Raw genomic sequence first — 18661 nt, forward strand, 5'->3', positions numbered from 1 at the left:
CACTAACATTCACACTAAACAACTAACAAAGGTGTACCTTCGTCTAGTAGAATATTCCTATTTTGTCTCTGCCCTGCTAGACGTTCATATTATTATCCTATATTATTTCTGCTGTAGATATCTTCTGTATACGATACATATTATCCCTACCGGAAGGACAAGTGTGCGAGCAGGCGGAATAAATGGCGGATGACATATCGTGTCCCTTCTCGTCCTCGTCGTCTTTCTCGTTAAAGAGCTTCGGCGTCGGGAAGATTTGCGTCCTCATTTTCTAAACGTAACAGTGTTTCCTTTTCAGACTTTTTGCTAAACCTACTAAAATCGTAGCTACTTTGTTTTGACGCCATAAAACACATTGTCCTAAACCATGGATAATGGGGATGCTCTGGGGATGAGGATGATTTGACAAAACGAAATTGACGCCGGTTTTAGACTTAGAGTGTGTGTGTGTGCGCCAACAGCAGTAAAGTGGCCAGATTTGCTCTTTTTAAAACTATCGGTGGTGTTTACAAAAAAAACGAGTTTTCGCTCTAAATTCAATTTGCTTGACCTGATCGCCGTGGAAGTGTGTCTGATTGCTGTTCGTTACGCAATGTGTTTGTTTTGCTAAAGTACAAAAATCTGTTGAGCTCGATTCTATGATTGCGTGAGTGTGTTTGTGTGTGAATTTTAATGAGTGTGTGGTTTGACCTTTTGTTTTTTTTTTTGTTTGCAGAAGTATAGGCACTTTTATAAAAAATACTATGTGTGTCACATCGATTTGAGTTTACCCTAAATTACATCACCATACAATCGTCGCACTCACCCCCGGCATCGTCCTCGCAGTTGCAGTCGCACATCCCGCAATCCGTCGGATCGCCGTCCGCGCCCTCGTACTCGCAGCACACGCAGCACGGTTCCTCGGCCTGCTCGATGGTCACCTCCGGCGTGGACAGCTGAAAGGTCTGGAATTTTGGGATTGAGTTAGGTTATCAGTGCACTGCCGGTACAAAGCAGTACAATTCCAAGCTCTAGGTGAGCTATTGATGAAGTACATCTACAACGGATGAGCAGCGAAGATTTTCGACGTCAAAAGACTAAACAAACTGTTTATTCGTTTCAATCTTTTCTAATTGTATCAATTTCCTTAGCAAATCTCTAAGGTTTTCTTATTGTAATTTTTTCTTCTATTGCCAAATCCTCTGTTAGAATATCCAATTACATCAAAATGAACTATGGTACAAATCATAGTTGAAAGGAACTCTATTATGCTATAATAAATACGTAATTGTGAACTGTTTATTTACTAATAAAAGCAATTAAAGTAATTGAATCTTGTCTCACTAGATTTAATTAATCCACCGATGGTGGTTGGTGCTTTCCTCACAATTATGTACATATTTGTTTCTGTAGTAAGAATGTCAAACCTACAAATTTTATCTAAATTTTACTTCTTACAACATATCTACATGGAGTATGGGGTCTAGAATCCCAAAAATCATTGGACGTAATATTAGAACAACACCTACTGAGGCTGTTTCATGAAAATTGTTCACGTTCAATAGTTATATTACTTTAAAGTTTTTTAAACCTTAAGGCAGTAAAAAAATAAATCTGTTCATTTTTCCGGGAGTTTCAAATCAACAAAATCCCGGGATCCAGATCTCCGGATAGATCCGAACAACTTTTTCATCAAAATATTTGAGATCCGGCCTCTGAAATGTGTACAAACGACACTAAGGTGCTCATAACTTTTGATAGGGTTCTCAGATCTTCAATCTTTTGGGCTTGTTGGAAAGGTCTTTTGATTACCTATCCAACGATGGGTCGCATGATAAATCCGGACAACTTTTTCATCAACATATTTGAGATCCGGCCTCTAAAATGTGTACAAATGACACTAAAGTGCTCATAACTTTTGATAGGGTTATCAGATCTTCAATGTTTTGGACTCATTAGAAAGGTCTTTCAAATACCTTTTTAAAAATGTATGATCAGACGGGTTTTCTTACAAAAACCACCCTTTTTACAATCTTTCAAACTTTAGCCAGAATCGTTTTTTTAGCATAACTTTAGAAATACTTAACAAAACTTCATAATAGTTAATATAGGTCTTGTGGGACCCTAAAACGGATCGAATGAGACCAGAACGGCCCAAATCGGTTCAGCCAGTCCGGAGATAATCGACATACACAGCCATACACACGCACAGACATTTGCTCAGAATTTGATTCTGAGTCGATAGGTATACGTGAAGGTAGGTCTACGAGGTCGAATTAAGAAGTTCATTTTTCGAGTGATTTTATAGCCTTTCCTCAGTAAGGTGAGGAAGGCAAAAAGATGCATTGCAGATGCACGTTGTAGGTTATGATGAGTACATTTCAGGAAAAAAATCACAGGAACTCGATTTTGACAAAACTTACCGCCCTATTTTTTTATCATTTTTGAAAGGTTTTTGAAAGTGGCAACTTTTGTTCTATAGTACATGGCGGATAGTTATTTTTAGTTTTTCCAAGTTAAGAATATTTGAAAAAAATAGAAATTTTTAAAGTTTTCGAAAAGCAATTGGGTAATTCTCTACCAACTCACACGAAATCGGGAAAAGTTGCCCCGACCCCTCTTCGATTTGCGTGAAATTTTGTCCTAAGGGGTAACTTTTGTCCCTGATCACGAATCCGAGGTCCGTTTTTTGATATCTCGTGACGGAGGGGCGGTACGACCCCTTCCATTTTTGAACATGCGAAAAAAGAGGTGTTTTTCAATTTTTTTTTTAATTTATATTTATTCAAATTTCTTTTCCATGTACATTCATTCAGTTAAAATATTATTAAGTGTCCAATCACAAACGATGACTTTTCACCTCAATTTTAAATACTAGCAACTTTCATTTATTCATGAAATATTGTAGCTTTCGCTATTCAGTGATTTCAAATGTAGGAGGTCCTACATGTACAAAAGGGAAAAGGGATACCTTAAAACTAACTTATAAACTATATAAAGAGCGGATCAATGCAGCTGAAGACTGCAATGATTTTTGTCGAAATGCATCAATTATCTTATTGGACATAACATCCAAAGTGTCAACTTCGGCTAATTGATGAAGTTCACTGGTGCTGAACCAGGGAGGAAGTTTCAAAATCATTTTCAGAATTTTGTTCTGAATCCTCTGAAGTTTTTTCTTCCTGGTTAAGCAACAGCTTGTCCAGATCGGCACAGCATAAAGCATGGCAGGTCTGAAAATTTGTTTATAAATTAACAGTTTATTCTTGAGACAAAGTCTAGAATTCCTGTTTATAAGTGGATACAAACATTTAATATATTTGTTACATTTAACCTGGATACTTTCAATGTGATCCTTGTAAGTAAGGTTTTGTCAAAACCAAGTCCAAGATATTTCACTTGATCCTCCCACTTTAAATTTACCTTATTCATCTTTATAATGTGATGACTTTTGGTTTAAGAAAATTAGCCCTTGGTTTGTGAGGGAAAATAATAAGTTGAGTTTTGCAGCATTTGGAGTAATTTTCCATTCTTTCAAATAAGAATTGAAAATATCCAAGCTTTTTTGTAATCTTCTTGTGATGACACGAAGGCTTCTGCCTTTGGCGGAGATGCTTGTGTCATCAGCAAAAAGTGATTTCTGACATCCTGGGGGCAAATCAGGCAAGTCAGAAGTAAAAATATTGTATAAAATTGGACCCAAAATGCTTCCTTGAGGGACGCCAGCACGTACAGGTAGTTGATCAGATTTGCTATTCTGATAACATACCTGCAGAGTACGATCCGTCAAATAATTTTGAATAATTTTCACGATATAAATCGGAAAATTAAACCTTTTCAATTTCGCAATCAAACCTTTATGCCAAACACTGTCAAATGCTTTTTCTATGTCTAGAAGAGCAGCGCCAGTAGAATAGCCCTCAGATTTGTTGCTTCGAATTAAATTTGAAACTCTCAACAACTGATGAGTAGTTGAATGCCCAAGGCGGAATCCAAACTGCTCATCAGCGAAAATTGAATTTTCATTAATGTGCGTCATCATTCTATTAAGAATTATTCTTTCGAATAATTTACTAATAGATGAAAGCAAACTAATGGGCCGATGTTTTTCAATCATTTGCAGCCTGAAACGGTGATGAGATATAAATTTGGTGTCAAAGGGACTTTTATGTAAAATTAGACGCCCGATTTGATGGCGTACTCAGAATTCCGAAAAAACGTATTTTTCATCGAAAAAAACACTAAAAAAGTTTTAAAAATTCTCCCATTTTTCGTTACTCGACTGTAAAAAAATTTGGAACATGTTATTTTATGGGAAATTTAATCTTCTTTTCGAATCTACATTGACCCAGAAGGGTCATTTTTTCATTTAGAACAAAATTTTTCATTTTAAAATTTCGTGTTTTTTCTATCTTTGCAGGGTTATTTTTTAGAGTGTAACAATGTTCTACAAAGTTGTAGAGCAGACAATTACCAAAATTTTGATATATAGACATAAGGGGTTTGCTTATAAACATCACGAGTTATCGCGATTTTACGAAAAAAAAGTTTTGAAAAAGTTACTTTTTGCGTTTTTCCTCGTTTCGTCGTCCGTGTCTGTCGCGGGTGACTATGAACGGCCATGATCGATGACGACCAACTTTTTCAAAACTTTTTTTCGTAAAATCGCGATAAATCGTGATGTTTATAAGCAAACCCCTTATGTCTATATATCAATGTTTTTGTAATTGTCTGCTCTACAACTTTGTACAACATTGTTACACTCTAAAAAATAACCCTGCAAAGTTAGAAAAAACACGAAATTTTAAAATGAAAAATTTTGTTCTAAATGAAAAAATGACCCTTCTGGGTCAATGTAGATTCGAAAAGTACATTAAATTTCCCATAAAATAACATGTTCCAATTTTTTTTACGGTCGAGTAACGAAAAATGGGAGAATTTTTAAAACTTTTTTAGTGTTTTTTTTTCGATGAAAAATACGTTTTTTCGGAATTCTGAGTACGCCATCAAATCGGGCGTCTAATTTTACATAAAAGTCCCTTTGACACCAAATTTCTATCTCATCACCGTTTCAGGCTGCAAATTATTGAAAAACACCTCTTTTTTCGCATGTTCAAAAATGGAAGGGGTCGTACCGCCCCTCCGTCACGAGATATCAAAAAACGGACCTCGGATTCATGATCAGGGACAAAAGTTACCCCATAGGACAAAGTTTCACGCAAATCGAAGAGGGGTCGGGGCAACTGCTGTGTGAGTTGGCGGAGAATTACCCAATTGTAAAAATCATTTTTGGGTGTAAAATTGAATGGGCAATCCAGATTTTGATAAGTTTATATAAAAGGCACTAATTTCTAATTTAAACTATTTTTAGGTTAAATTTTCAGATTTCTTTTATTAAATTTATAAAAAAAAAGTGTAGATGACCCTATTTTGGACCTACTGTGCAAAGCTCCCATTATTCCGGAATGTTCTATTATGACCCAATTCCGGAAAGTGAAAATGAAATGAAAAATTGAAACGCGTTTTCGATTTTGCTCGGAAATCTAATCAAATATAATAATTTTGATTAGGTTAGTGTTCTTAAATGTTGAGAGGGGTTTTAGGAATGTTCAAATGTTCAGTCGAACAATCACGAAGAATAGTTTTTTTTTAAATCGATTAAACCAATATAATGCTACCGCTTGGGTCCAATATAGGTGCTAGGTCCAATAAAGGGACATTTGACGGAAACCCGAAATTTTGGCTTACAAATTTAATTTTCAATCCTGTTTATTTATATTTCAAGGTTTTGAGTTGGTTTTGAGGGTATCACATAATGCTTCACACTTTGTTACAGATTTGGTACTGTGAAAAAGTTGCAAAATATCGATGGATTCATGAACATATTTTTTATACAGTGTTACGTCTTTTTCCGATTTGTGGTCCAAAAAAAAGTTCTTTCTCAGCAACCAGCAAATTCGTTGATGAAATTATACTAAATTTTTCAGGGGTTTCGAAAATATGTTTTGCCTTCACATTTTTTAAAAATTTCAAAAAATGGAACATATTTAAAAAAAATTCAACATGCCTAAAACTTAAAAAAACGGTACTTTTCACCTAAAATATTGATAAATCATGTTCGTTAGCAAATTTGATTTTGGTACCAAAGCCATCTTTTAATTCATCTTAAAAAAATAAATAAGAATCATTTATTTTCTTAACTAACTTTTTCATGATCAAATGTCAAATACACTCAACCCCCGGTGGTTGGTCACTTTTTCGTTTGACACTTTTTTAGTTTGTACCCCGTTGGTTGGTCAAAGTCAAACTGAAAAGTGGCGAACTGTCACTTTTTACACGGCGCTCACGCACACTATCAAAACAAACGTTTGGTAGTGTGTGTGAACTCCGTGTAAAAGGTGTGTCAAACTAAAACGTGACCCCGTTCGTTTGACAACAGTTGGTGTAAAACCATCGGGGTTTGAGTGTAAAAATATCGATTTTTTTATGAATTTACATTTTTTTATCAAGAATAATCTATTACATGAAAAATTACTAGTAGGAATAATAAAAATAGTTTTCTAATAAAAAAAATAATCCAAGATCCATGATTTAGTAAAAACAACAACAAAAAAGTGTTTTTCGTAAAACACCATCCCACATCACTCACCGGCTCGCTCGTAATCACCCCCTCCAGGTTGTTGGTCGCGACCGTCGAGGGCGCCCCGGGAAAGAGCATCTCCGGCGGAAACAGATAGGTGTCGCAAAAGTACGCACTGTGGGTGTTTTTGATGTGCTGCTTCAGCTTCTCCATCGAGGGCATCGGCACATCACAGAGCGGACATTTAAAGTCCATTGTCGATGGAGGGGGAGGAAATCCGGCTCGATGGTGATGGTGATTTCTGGCCGCGAAACTTCTCCAATAGTGGACCTTCTATTAATAGCGTCGTCCTGCTGCTGCCAGGATGCGACGAGATAACATCACGCTAAAACTTTTTCCTTCCGGTTTCAGCAAAAGCAGCAGCAGCACCAGCCCCACCACCAACACTTCATCGAATCAGCTGGGTCACAACGAATGGGCGTAAATCTGAACTGCAAATAACAAGCTTGTCAAACACAGACACACACGCACAGTCTGAGGAGGATAAGCACGCACGTGTGTCACGCACTCCCCCGCACGACTTGAACTCACCTTTTTTAAGCTGCGGTGGAAAGCACCATTTTCTACCATCAACACCACTGGCAGCTAAATATTTAGAAAAATGTTAACCTTTTTATTACGCCTGCAGGTAGACAAAACTTGAGTCGAGAATGCACGTTCGAACGCAGATGTGAGTGTGATTGAAGCGAAGGATGCTGTGCGAAAAAGTGGACCCAGTCGCGAATGTCGAGCATAAATTGATGTCAAGACTTGGCTATGTTGCGCTGATGTGGCCAGCCGGTGAACTAGGGGTGGAAAAGCTTCTCGGGGTGGTTGAACTGGAGCAGCTTTCGAACATGGAGGTTGAGCTTTTTGCGTTGAAACGTTGCGCATGAAATGTTGCAAGAGCACGGAAAAACATCGCAAGCTTGAGGACTATGAATATTAGAGGTAGCATATTATGCGTCTTCATGATATTGTTATAATTTAAAAAAAAAAATATCATTTTATTCAAAATTTAAATGATTGTAAATACTGTAGATGTGGTTAAAAAATAACTCACTGAATAACACTTATACATTTTTCTTATTAACAAACCTGTCTATCAATCACAGGAACTAGATCCCCCTCCACTACAATCTCCACCTCCGGAATCACCCCCACAACCGCCTCCTCCAGAATCGCCACCTCCTCCTCCACCTCCCGAACCCCAGTTGCAGTCGTTATCGATGGCGCCTCCATTGTCACCACTACTACTAAACCAACCTCCACCACCCCCAAGCGGCTCCGCGTGGTCCGATGAAGATGTTGTTGATGTTATTCCCCGCTGGTGGTCACTAGTGTACGCATCACCATCTTCATCGCTGCAACAGCCGTAACAACAACCGACATATTCATCGGGTGCATTTCTAGATGGTACGGATTGTTGCGCAAAACTAGTTGCATTGGCAGCGATCTAGAAGGAAGTTGAAAGTTACCCTAACTTGCTAGGTGTGACTAATGTCATGGTTTTACCGGTTGAGAAGTGATTACCCCGTTCGCTGCGGGATCATTTGAGGTTTGGTTCAAATTCGAAGACGAATCAAAGCAGCTTTTCAAGTGATTTTTAATAATTTCCTCAGATTCGAAGCGTTCTCCACAAAGTGGACATTTATAGTTCTCATACATTTCTGATAAATTATAAATTCACTAACAAAAAAAACGAAAAACAAAAAACGAGTAACAACAAAACAAAAGAAAACCTAAGTTCAGATGTGTACCACTCGGTGGGTTGTACACTACTGAATTGCTAGTGAGCTTTAACGTACCGGCAGAAGCGTGACACGCAAAACCAATACAACGCAATAATAATGATGAGGAATGTGTTGCTGACTGCAGTAAAAATAAACACTCAGTGGTAAAAATATTTGTTTCATTGAATTTATCACAAAATATTTATACAAAGTTTAATTTTTTGCATGCATTAAATCAATGAAACTTTTTATATTAATGCCAGAAATTTTATCCAAGAAGAATGACATTACTATAATTCTAATACATTTAATAACATTGTAAACTTGTCCAATTTAAGCAAATTAGAAAAAATGCATTTTCACGATTTGTAGATTGCTTAGTATCTGTAGGGTTATACGCAGGTTGTTCAGATAAAAAAAGTGAATTAAAGAGTCAATTGAAAAAAGTTAATCTTGAAATGTAAAAAAAATGTGAAAATCTGTGTCTTGACAAGGGATTTTTCCCAATGATTTCATAAAAAGATTAAACTTTAAAAAATAAATTCTTAAATTGTAATATTTATAAATAAAAAAAAAATTTGAAGACAATAATTTAAAAAAAATCAAATAATGTAAAGAATAATATTGAGAATTAAAAAAATAGTTTCAAAATCCACCAATTCAAAGATTAAGAAAATCTAAGGCTAAAATCAAAATTTAAAAATCAAGAATTACAAAAAAACTAAAAAATATTTATTTTATTTTAAAAATTCTAAAACAGTTTAAATGAACTAGAGCATTCAAAAATCAATCAATTTAAAAAATTGAAAATACTTGTAAACATTTAAAATTCAAAAACAAACCCATTTTTTCATGATTTAGGCAAAAATAAAATTAAAAACAATGAACTAAAAAAATTTAAAACAAAGAATAAAAAAAATAATAATAGGAATTAAAAAATAAGTTTTAAAATCCACAAATTCAAAGATTTAGAAAATCTAAGAATAACAAATCTAATCAATTAAAAAATCAAGGCTTTCTGAAAATTTCAAACATTTACAAAAAAATTCAAAACATTGCTTATTGCGAGATAATATCAAATTTCTCCTTCGTTGTGACCGACGGAAGGATACAGCCGCCAAACTACCGCGATGTAAAAATCAGCAAGTTGAACTGAAATTCTGCGTTGAATTGGCTGTCAACTTGGTTTGTTTTGAATATTTTCCAAAAATCAGCAGAAAATTCAATGTAACTTTTGGACGACAGCCGAAAATTTTTAACTGTGGCTGTAATACAGCCGTTTTTCTGCGGTACTCTAATTATTAACGGCCGCGAAGACATATTTTTTTCTAAAAAGAATCAGAAATTCAAAAACTCAAAAAAAACACAAAATAAAAATAAAAATTCAAATAACAATGTTTTATTTAAATTCTAAAAGTAAAAAGTTGAACAGTTCATAAATAAATAAAAAATAAATAAAATTTCTAAATCATTCAAAAATCTATCAATTAAAAACATTAAAAATTTTAAATTTTAAATTCTAAGTCTTGAAAACATTTTTGAACTCAAAAACAAAAAATGAACATTTTTTAAATACACAAATTCAAATATTAAGAAAATCCAAGAGTAAAAAATCTAATAAATTTAAAATTTAAAATTTCCGAAAAATTCAAAAAAATACAGATACAATTAAAAAAAACTTAAGAAGAAAAAATCAGAAGATATAAAAAATTCTAAAACTCTAAAATGTATAAATCATATAAACAAAAATGATAAAAAATAAAACAAATGTTCTTAAATTAAATAGTTTAAAAATCTAAAACAAAATAATTCAATAAAAAAAAGTAGGTAGATTAAAACATAAAAAAGTCCAGCAATTAAAAAATTAAAAAATTTATATGATAAATCCATGAAAAAAATTAAAACTTCAAATAGGTAAGCAAATAAAAAATCGAAAATGCAAAAATCAGGAACCATTCAAGAATTAATTTCCAAAATAATCTATGAGTTGTGGGTTTCCAATGCAGATAGGACATTTTAAAAATTTAATACAGATTAATAAATCCAAAAATTTAAAAATATAATTTAATATATGTTTAAAAGTAAATCAAAAAATTAAATATCTATCAATTCAAAAATTTAAAAAAATGTGAAAAATTATATTAGGATTAAAAAAATCTAAATCCATCAATTCAAAATTTAAGAAAATAAAATAAATTTCAAATTGAAAAAATATGAAAATTTGGAATTCAAAAATCAACAAATATGTATAAACTTTATTAATTCAAAAAACATAACAATTTAAAAATTCCAGAATTGCTCCAAATGGTCCCAATTTTGAGATACATCCGTTTGAAATGTTAGTTTAGGCCAAAATTAGCTACTTTGTCGATTACAAAAGAACTATTGAATAAACAACTAAACCAATACATGTATCTTATAGTTCACGTTTTCCCCTTTCTGAAACACCCCTGGTTTTTAAAATTTGATTGTTTCTACGCATATTTATAGCCATTTTAAAATTATATTTTCAGTTGGTTCTCATTCAAGTTTTTCCAACTTGCATGCAAGTCAATTTATGCTGGGATTTCAATAATAAAAATCAAAAATGCTTTGCAGAACGTTGAATAAGTTTGTCTCGGTAATCTAATTGATCATATTTCATGTAATTTTGTCTGCTGAAACCATTCCCATCATTGGATTTTTTTCAAAAAGGTCAGCTTTTTGAGTAAAAATTGAATTTTCGATGATTTTTTCAAAATAAAATCTATTTTATGCTAAAGTATGACTCAGAGATGACTAAATGTCGATGTCTCGTCAGTCTAATTGATCATTTTTAATGCATTTTTGTCTGCTGAATCCATTCCCATCATTAGATTTTTTCAAAAAGGTCAGGTTTTGGAGTAAAAATTGAATTTTCGATGATTTTTTTTCAAAATAAAATCTATTTTATGCTTAAGTATGACTTAGAGATGACTCGTCTCAGAGACAAAATCTTGTTGGACTGTGTTATAATATATATGGAGGCGCCTTACATTACGATCCACTGAAAAAGTGACGAGAATTCCGAAGAAAAACAAATTGTCTTTCAAAATGTAGAGTGTTGTAACGGCATTCTATTTGGTAAGAACACACCTAAAGCTTTCTTAAAAAGCCGATAAAAATGCTCTCAACCTTTACAAACAGTGCGTCAGAAAAAAACGTAAAACCTTTATCTTTTCACTTGAGTGTAGTATCCATATCACCGCAAGTTTTCACAGTTTTGTGTAGGAGGAATCTTCGGTACTGGTTCGGAATCAATGAAAAATATTTCACTTTTTATCGTTTTAGCTGTTGCAAAGCTTATTTAATTGAAATATTGCTCTTTGATGTCTAGCTATCGTACAAAATGATCTTAAATCTATGAAAAAACGTGGATTCAAATTTAATTATTCTACAAAAATTTATACTAGATTCATAAGCGTAAAATGTAACAAACTCTTCTGCAAGCCCTGCCGTTATCACATAATAACACACTCGCAGTCATCGCAAATATTGCAACACTGCCAACAATCACGCCAGCACTCTCGACACCCTTCCGGTGCGAACACAGGTGCTGAGCGTCCTCCATCGGAACAACACGGCAAACATCCGCAGTTCCAGCCGTTGTTCCGTTCCGCTGGGAACTCCGATGTGGGCGTCTAAAAAGGGCGTCAATCGATTAATAAAAAACCCAATCCTAATAAATCAGCTGATTAGGCTTACCGGTTCCGTTCGGATGATCACCGGAATGGGTGAGGGCCCCACCAGGCCCACGGAATCGGGCTTGTCCGGATGTTCCGCAGCAAACTCCAGCACGACATCGCTTTCCATGTGATTTTCACCCAAATGTTCTTTGAGCTCGTCCTGTTTTTCGAAACAGGCCGTACAGAGCGGACACTTGAAGTTTTGCTCCATTTTCAGAGATGAAATCGGTGCTGTTTCGATTTTCCCACCAGATACTGCATTGTCGGAGGCAGCCACGCGACTGCTGCTGGTCCTGCGTTCTTTTGAGACGCAGCACGCGAGAATACGCTAGGGTGAGTGGTGCAATTTTGGGACTTATTGCCATTTTTTTATTTTTTTGTTTTTAAATGATTGTTGAACCAAAGATTGTTTTTGGAACAAAATTTATATTAGACTTATATTGAAACCTTATCCTCATAATTGGCGAATACTCAAAGGCCCTTGGGCGCCACCAATACCAAACTAAATACAACACAAGTGCAAAAGAGAGTATGACTAACGAGGTGTAACCCAGCCACTTGGGCACTGGCAAGCAGTGGGCAAGAAGCGCATTTGGTGGCACTTTACTAGTACCTAGGTAATCATCTTTTTGACAAAAAAAAAATACAATAATATGTTGCATGCCTATTTTTATGATGTTTTCATTTTTTGCTGGTGTCAAACTGTCGGTTAAGAACAACTTTGATCCATCTAGCCGTTTTGCACGCTACTTTGAAGAAAAAAAGCTCACTTGCCATTTTCAATGAGGCTCTGAAATGGTGGTTCAGAAGGAAAGAATCCTTCCGGTTTAAAGACGAGATAAGGTCATATTTTTTTTTTCGAAATGTTTGGCCCTCGGTTCTGGACAAGGTAACCCAATTAACTCTATCGGAATTCTGAAACGGAATTCAATTCGAATCGTTTACGTATTCCGTTTCAAACGCAACAACCGATTCCGTGTACGTATCGATTCGAATAGATGCTAAAAAACGTTTTTGGCAAAAGTCCGGAAGATTGTAAAAAGGGGGTTTTTGTTTTTAAGAATACCTGTTATTACATTTTAGAAAGTTATTTAAAAGACCTTTCCAATGAGCGTAAAACATCGAAGATTTGATAACCCTAACAATAGTTATGAGCACTTAAATGTTAATTATACACTTTTTAGGGTCCGGATCTCAGATATTTCAATTAAGGGGTTACATACATGGTGAAGACTCGTTAAACTGGTTCTGTGTGCATGACGAAGGCCGATTTTCAAGTAGTTTGTTTTTAAAAAAGATAAAAATATTTTTTATGTTTATCATATAAAAAATCTTCAGCTTTTGATTTTTTTTGTTTTTTTAAACTAAATTTCAAAATCGGGCTTCGTCATGCACACGGGATATGTCTTGAGAGTCTTCACCCGAAATTTCAGCCGATTTTGTCCATCTCATCTCAAGATATCATAAAAAAAAATCAAACCACCCCCGGGTCTTTTGTGGTCTCTATTGCAAGTTTCTGCTCGAACCTAGGAGTCCGAAGGCTTGAATGGGGAGAGCACCCAAACCTCTTTCTACTCCAAGGAACCTTCCACCCCAGTGTTTGAACTGACGACCTTCGGATTGCGAGTCCAACCGCCGCCAGCGATTCCACCGGAGTAGGCTTGGTTTGGTGTGTTGTTTGTACTTATGGCATGGAGACGACTCCTACACCTGGAATGACTTAACGGCCTAACAACCAAGGCCGGGACCGACATTTTACTTCTACAATTGTCTAGAAAGGCCCAAAAATGTACAAAATCGTCGCCATCGTGCTAACTTGTCGTACGTGCATTTTGGGCCAAATTGAGTTAAGAACGCCATTTTGTGCAGCTCACAATGCCTCACCTTTTGACCTTCACAGATCCCCAAAATTCGATTTCAATCCTGAGATATTCAACAAAAACCGAAAAAACTCCGTGCATTTTTGTCACTTTACATATGAAAGTACACGCAAAGAAATTCCGGTGACCATTGAATGCTCAATCGCCCTAACCCATCCGATGTTCAAATTTATGACCATCGGATGTTCAAAGGATTTCCAAAATCACCAACACAAACGCATTCTGAATCACACGATTTTGTTCATGTTCTAGTATGCGTGATATTTGCGCACACCGTACTGTCAAGCGAAAAATTTCTTCTTCGTCCTCTTTGAAATAGCCGGCCCTTCTTCGTTGCCAGTTTGACGTTTCGCTTTAATCGCAGTAGGCTGTGCCCGGTTTGCCAGCTTTATTTTCGCGTATCAACGGTAGTCGGACCGGGAAAGTTTCCGCCGGTGATTCCGTGCTCGCCGCACGATCGTGAGTGTCAAAAAGTGGTTCCCGTGCGAGGTCAAAGTGGATCCTGAACCCCGACTACCGGGATGAAAACAATTTTCTAAATGAGGTAAGTTTTGTGCGCGAAAGTTGGAAGGTTTGAAGGCATGAAATTTCTGACCCTGCGTTAAAATCTGTTTAGAAAAAAAACTCAATTAAATAAGTTGACTGCTTTTATTAAGGATGAGTGAAACTGACGTGAAGAATATATTCGAATGTTTACTTAAACGTAAACATAGGCAAACAACTAAAAAAATGTTTACAAAAAGTGATTTTTCTTCCCGTTTGTGACTGTTTAATTTTGACGCAAAGAGGACTTTTAAGCAGTACCAGTATTATTTCAAGCAAAACAATGTTAATGGACCAAAGAAGAAGTGAAGTGTGTTCTTTCTCACGTCTTTAGAACGAGCAGGATTGGCTGGTTTTATCATTTGCTAGATTCGAATATTGTTTCAGTTCTCTAAAATAAATATTTACCCTCCTTTGGGGCGAATCGGGACACATGGAGTAAATTGGGAAATTGGGGTGATTTTTTATTGATTCCGGATTAACATACACTTTTTAACAAAAACAGTGCATCGGTTTCCAAATTTCAAGCTTTTAAGTTCTCTAAAACCTTCTGTCCCTATTCAGACTATAGTCCCGATTCACCCCAGATGACGGTACGGTTAATTATATTTGGCTTTTTTTCACTGTGAAATGGTGTAATAATTAAAAATAACGTAGCTAGCAAAAAACGATGTTTTATAAATCCGTTTTGAAAGACATTTCTAAAGTTTTTTCATGAAAGGTTATGTATATTTTTTTTATTTTTGGGTTTTGTTTAAACCGCCTTGAGTCAGGGGTATTTTAAAACACCCAAAAATCAAAAGATTGAAAACTTTCAAAAATGCCTTTTTTAAATAACTTTTTTTTGAATCTTTTGAGCCACATATATTTTTGTGCAGGATTTTTCCTCTAAGTTATGAAATAAACAAAAAAGAATAATGTTACAAAGTTGCTTAAAAAATATTGCAGTTAGAAAAATTAATTTTCTTCCAGGGCAAAAAAAAATCCAAAGGACATCGGAAATTTAAATCTAAAAACTGAGCACTTTTCGATTGCAAATTTAATTTTGCTTAAAAAGCTGATTTTTAACCATGTTTTTGTCCAAGTTTCCAATATTTTCAAAAAAACACGATTTTTCAAAAAATATCATATCTTCCAAACCATCACGTAATATGGCTCAGCTGATGTCTTTTTTAGTCCTCTGAAACATCTAAAAAATCAGAACTAAATACGTGTTTTGGAAATTTAGCTTTTTGTAACAAAAAGTTAAACAAAAAATCGGAAAAAATCCGTGTATCTATTTTTTCCGAAAACTTAACATTACGGAAGATACCAAATCTATCGGAAAAACTTTTCTATAGATACAAAATTTCAAACATTTACATACCCCAGCCTCCAAAATTGTATGAAAATTTGTATGGAAAAACTAATAATGCAAAGTGAGTTCTTTCGGCATAGAGAATGTATGGACAAAGTTTCATCCAAATACTCTAAATACTCATATATACATAACAACTATTATTTTTTTAATTAACGCTAAACGTTGAAGCATGTTTTCGATAACAACAATAAATATTGTACAATTTAAAAGATTGAAAGTTTTATTCAACCTTGTTCAGGCCGATCGTACAATTCTGCTTGTAAAACATTTGTGTGCTACTTTTTTTTACAAAAAATCCTCAAACTAAACAGAGTGGTTTCTATGCTAATAATGTTTAAACAAATAATAAAACTAAAAAAAAATATGTAAAAAACATCAATACTAACGTTTTGGTTTTACTTTTGACTTTCTCTTTTTCCAAGTGAAATAAATTTAATCATCCAATCAACCAAGATGATGGCAGCACTAGTGGCAATTTGAGCCTATTTTCGGGCAACCCGCATGGCAAAACTTGGGCATACCGGTGACCACGGAGGAGACCAAGCAATCGAAACTGCCAAACCCACCGGAAACAGCTGATGCCGTACAAGCAGTACTCACGCAAGAGGCGGCGATTTGAAGCTGTCGACGTTGGACAGATTATTGGGAAGCAGTGGCGCGATTCTCTCGAAAGGTGTGTTTGGGAGGGTTGTGTTGGGTTCAATCGTTCTGACGTTGTTTTTATTTTTTAGGAGGATTCCACCACGGAGTACAAGGCTCGATCGAGGATCAAGGAAAAATACTCCGACGCCATCGTTCCGGATGTGATGACCGCAAACACCATGCAAGTTTGTTGAATCGAGCTCAACTTGACTCTAAACTTGAGTATGATGGTCAACCTGCCGGAAGATCACGTTATGTTGATACACATTGCCAGCCGGAAGCACAAGAACCGAAGCGGACACGGTCCGGAACATTGACGCGCCGAAGAACAAGTGTGAGTGACTTCATAGAACCTGTATATTTTTAAACAACATCTTTCTGCTTAACAGTCCAACTCCAAATGCTTACGAGCCTGGCGAAACCGTTCCCGCTATCAACCGGCTCAAGAAAAAGCTCGATGGTGGGGCGCTGGACATACAAGCTCGCCTGACTGACGTCGATGCCCGATTGTCGTCGACAGTCTCCTGACTTCCGCCGAGTTGGTCCTTCACCCAGGCGTCGCTCTTGAAGCCTACTCAGAAGATTCAGTGCTGGCCGGCAACGATCGCCGCTGCACTTCACCAAAAATTGCGGCGCAGCTGTCGGATCGCCCCTCACGCAACCTTCCTGACCGCGGATCGCGTCGTCGGACCTTCAAAGGCCGCGATTGCAAATCTGACCGAGCCGGCCAGACGAACTACGAACACAAGAACTTGCGTGTGCGAACGTTGCTGGTCCGTAGAAGCAACTCCCAGCGCCCTCAGGTGGTGCAAGCCGACGCCAATTCGGGGGAATGATCGACAACACCAAAGCTAGGGCTCTCGAGAGAATTTCCGGCTCGGATCTGCAAAGATTGCTGTCAAACTTCAAGGACCTTTCCGACACGCAAATCGCCGGAAACTTGATCGACTGCAAGCACAAACTCATCCTGCTGTCGCCAAAAAGCTCGTGATTAATTATTGTCATAGGGATGACCAAACAACTTAGATCCATTAAAAGGTTGTGTGTGACTTAGTATTAAATTAAAGTTAATTGATAATATTATATTATAACTAATAAAAGAAGGTGCTATGTTTTTTGATAAGTAATTTTCTCTTTTGGGAGGAATATTTATCGAAACAGCCAATTTGTCCTGTTAAATCAAACATTAAACTTAATCGATCGTGATTTCTTGGTAATTTCGATTGATTAAGTTAGAATTTGTGTTAACAGGACAAATTGACTTTCGATAAATATTCTCTGATGATTTTTGGTTTGTGTCCTGGGATATCGAATAAATCCATCTGGTGGCGAAAAGTGGAACTAACCCAGATGCTGCTAACTATAGTGGCGCCGCCAGTGGTGAATAGGGCAAACTTCAACAATTTTGTTTGCGACTGCACGCATACACTGAAACGAGCTGTCAAGTTGCCAAAAATCCTTTTGAACATCGGATGGTCAACTCGCTTTGAACATCGAATGCGCATGATCGTTTCTGAACATCAAACGTTCAAAAATTTTATACCAACGTTCAGAAAATTCGCATTGGCGGTTTTGCGTGTAGTTTCAATCTTGTCGTGCTATCTTGTCACTCCCTGAAAATCGATGTAAGTGTGACAATTGGCCAAAGGGATTTCCGGTCAGGATGCGTTTGACGCACGTACAAGATAGACTACCGTAAACGTTTGTAATTATAACTCGGGACTCCAGCAACCAAATACAACCAAACTTCGGGTCAATGCACAGAATGGTCAACCAAACAAAACGTGTTTGTTATTTTTTACATAGCGTGCTCTAGTTTTTGTTTATTCAAGGTCAAACATTAAAACGCGTTTTTCTCGGAACGTCGAAATGGCGGGTGCGACATGATAGCACGACGACGTCGAAATTATCTAGTGGTTGTAAAAGAAGAAACAAGTTTTAGCAGAAATATTTCAGGAATAAATTTAATTATTTTGTTAATTCCTGAAAAATTTCTGCTAAAACTTGTTTCTCCTTTTACAACCACTAGATCATTTTGTACATTTTTGGGCCCTTCTAGACAATTGTAGAGCTTTTCAAAATTAACATTTTTATTCTTGAAAATCGAATTTTTGGTCAATTCTATCAAAAGTTATGCGCAAAAAACCATTTAAAATGCTCATTTTCATCTCAATTTGAGTGAGTTAAACAAAAAAGACCTC

The 18661-nt window shown here is 35.8% G+C and overlaps 2 protein-coding genes and 1 long non-coding RNA gene across 4 annotated transcripts; 1 reads left to right on the forward strand and 2 right to left on the reverse strand.

Annotated features, from left to right (window-relative positions):
* Nucleotides 1-666: 666 nt before the first annotated feature.
* Nucleotides 667-8369, reverse strand: LOC6044277 (eggshell protein). Of its 2 annotated transcripts, XM_038257359.1 has the most exons (5): nucleotides 8114-8369; nucleotides 7697-8054; nucleotides 7151-7467; nucleotides 6629-7050; nucleotides 667-944 (listed from the first exon to the last, which is right to left on the reverse strand). In XM_038257359.1, exons 4-5 carry the CDS (start codon nucleotides 6812-6814, stop codon nucleotides 777-779), a joined length of 354 nt encoding a protein of 117 aa, XP_038113287.1. In that variant the 5' UTR covers nucleotides 6815-7050; nucleotides 7151-7467; nucleotides 7697-8054; nucleotides 8114-8369; the 3' UTR covers nucleotides 667-776. The 2 variants fall into 2 exon arrangements, with proteins under 2 accessions (XP_038113287.1, XP_038113286.1); XM_038257358.1 differs by lacking the exons at nucleotides 667-944; nucleotides 6629-7050; nucleotides 7151-7467 and having other exon boundaries at nucleotides 7574-8054.
* Nucleotides 8370-11625: 3256 nt separating this feature from the next.
* Nucleotides 11626-12332, reverse strand: LOC6044278. Its single transcript, XM_038255385.1, has 2 exons — nucleotides 12055-12332; nucleotides 11626-11990 (listed from the first exon to the last, which is right to left on the reverse strand). Exons 1-2 carry the CDS (start codon nucleotides 12244-12246, stop codon nucleotides 11811-11813), a joined length of 372 nt encoding a protein of 123 aa, XP_038111313.1. The 5' UTR covers nucleotides 12247-12332; the 3' UTR covers nucleotides 11626-11810.
* Nucleotides 12333-14024: 1692 nt separating this feature from the next.
* Nucleotides 14025-18031, forward strand: LOC119767985. Its single transcript, XR_005277833.1, has 4 exons — nucleotides 14025-14459; nucleotides 16241-16491; nucleotides 16550-16794; nucleotides 16850-18031. It is a non-coding gene; the product is annotated as an uncharacterized LOC119767985 (long non-coding RNA).
* The last annotated feature ends 630 nt before the right edge of the window (nucleotides 18032-18661 follow it).

Source organism: Culex quinquefasciatus, chromosome 2 (assembly GCF_015732765.1).
Source record: "Culex quinquefasciatus strain JHB chromosome 2, VPISU_Cqui_1.0_pri_paternal, whole genome shotgun sequence".
Taxonomy (NCBI): Eukaryota; Metazoa; Arthropoda; class Insecta; order Diptera; family Culicidae; genus Culex; species Culex quinquefasciatus.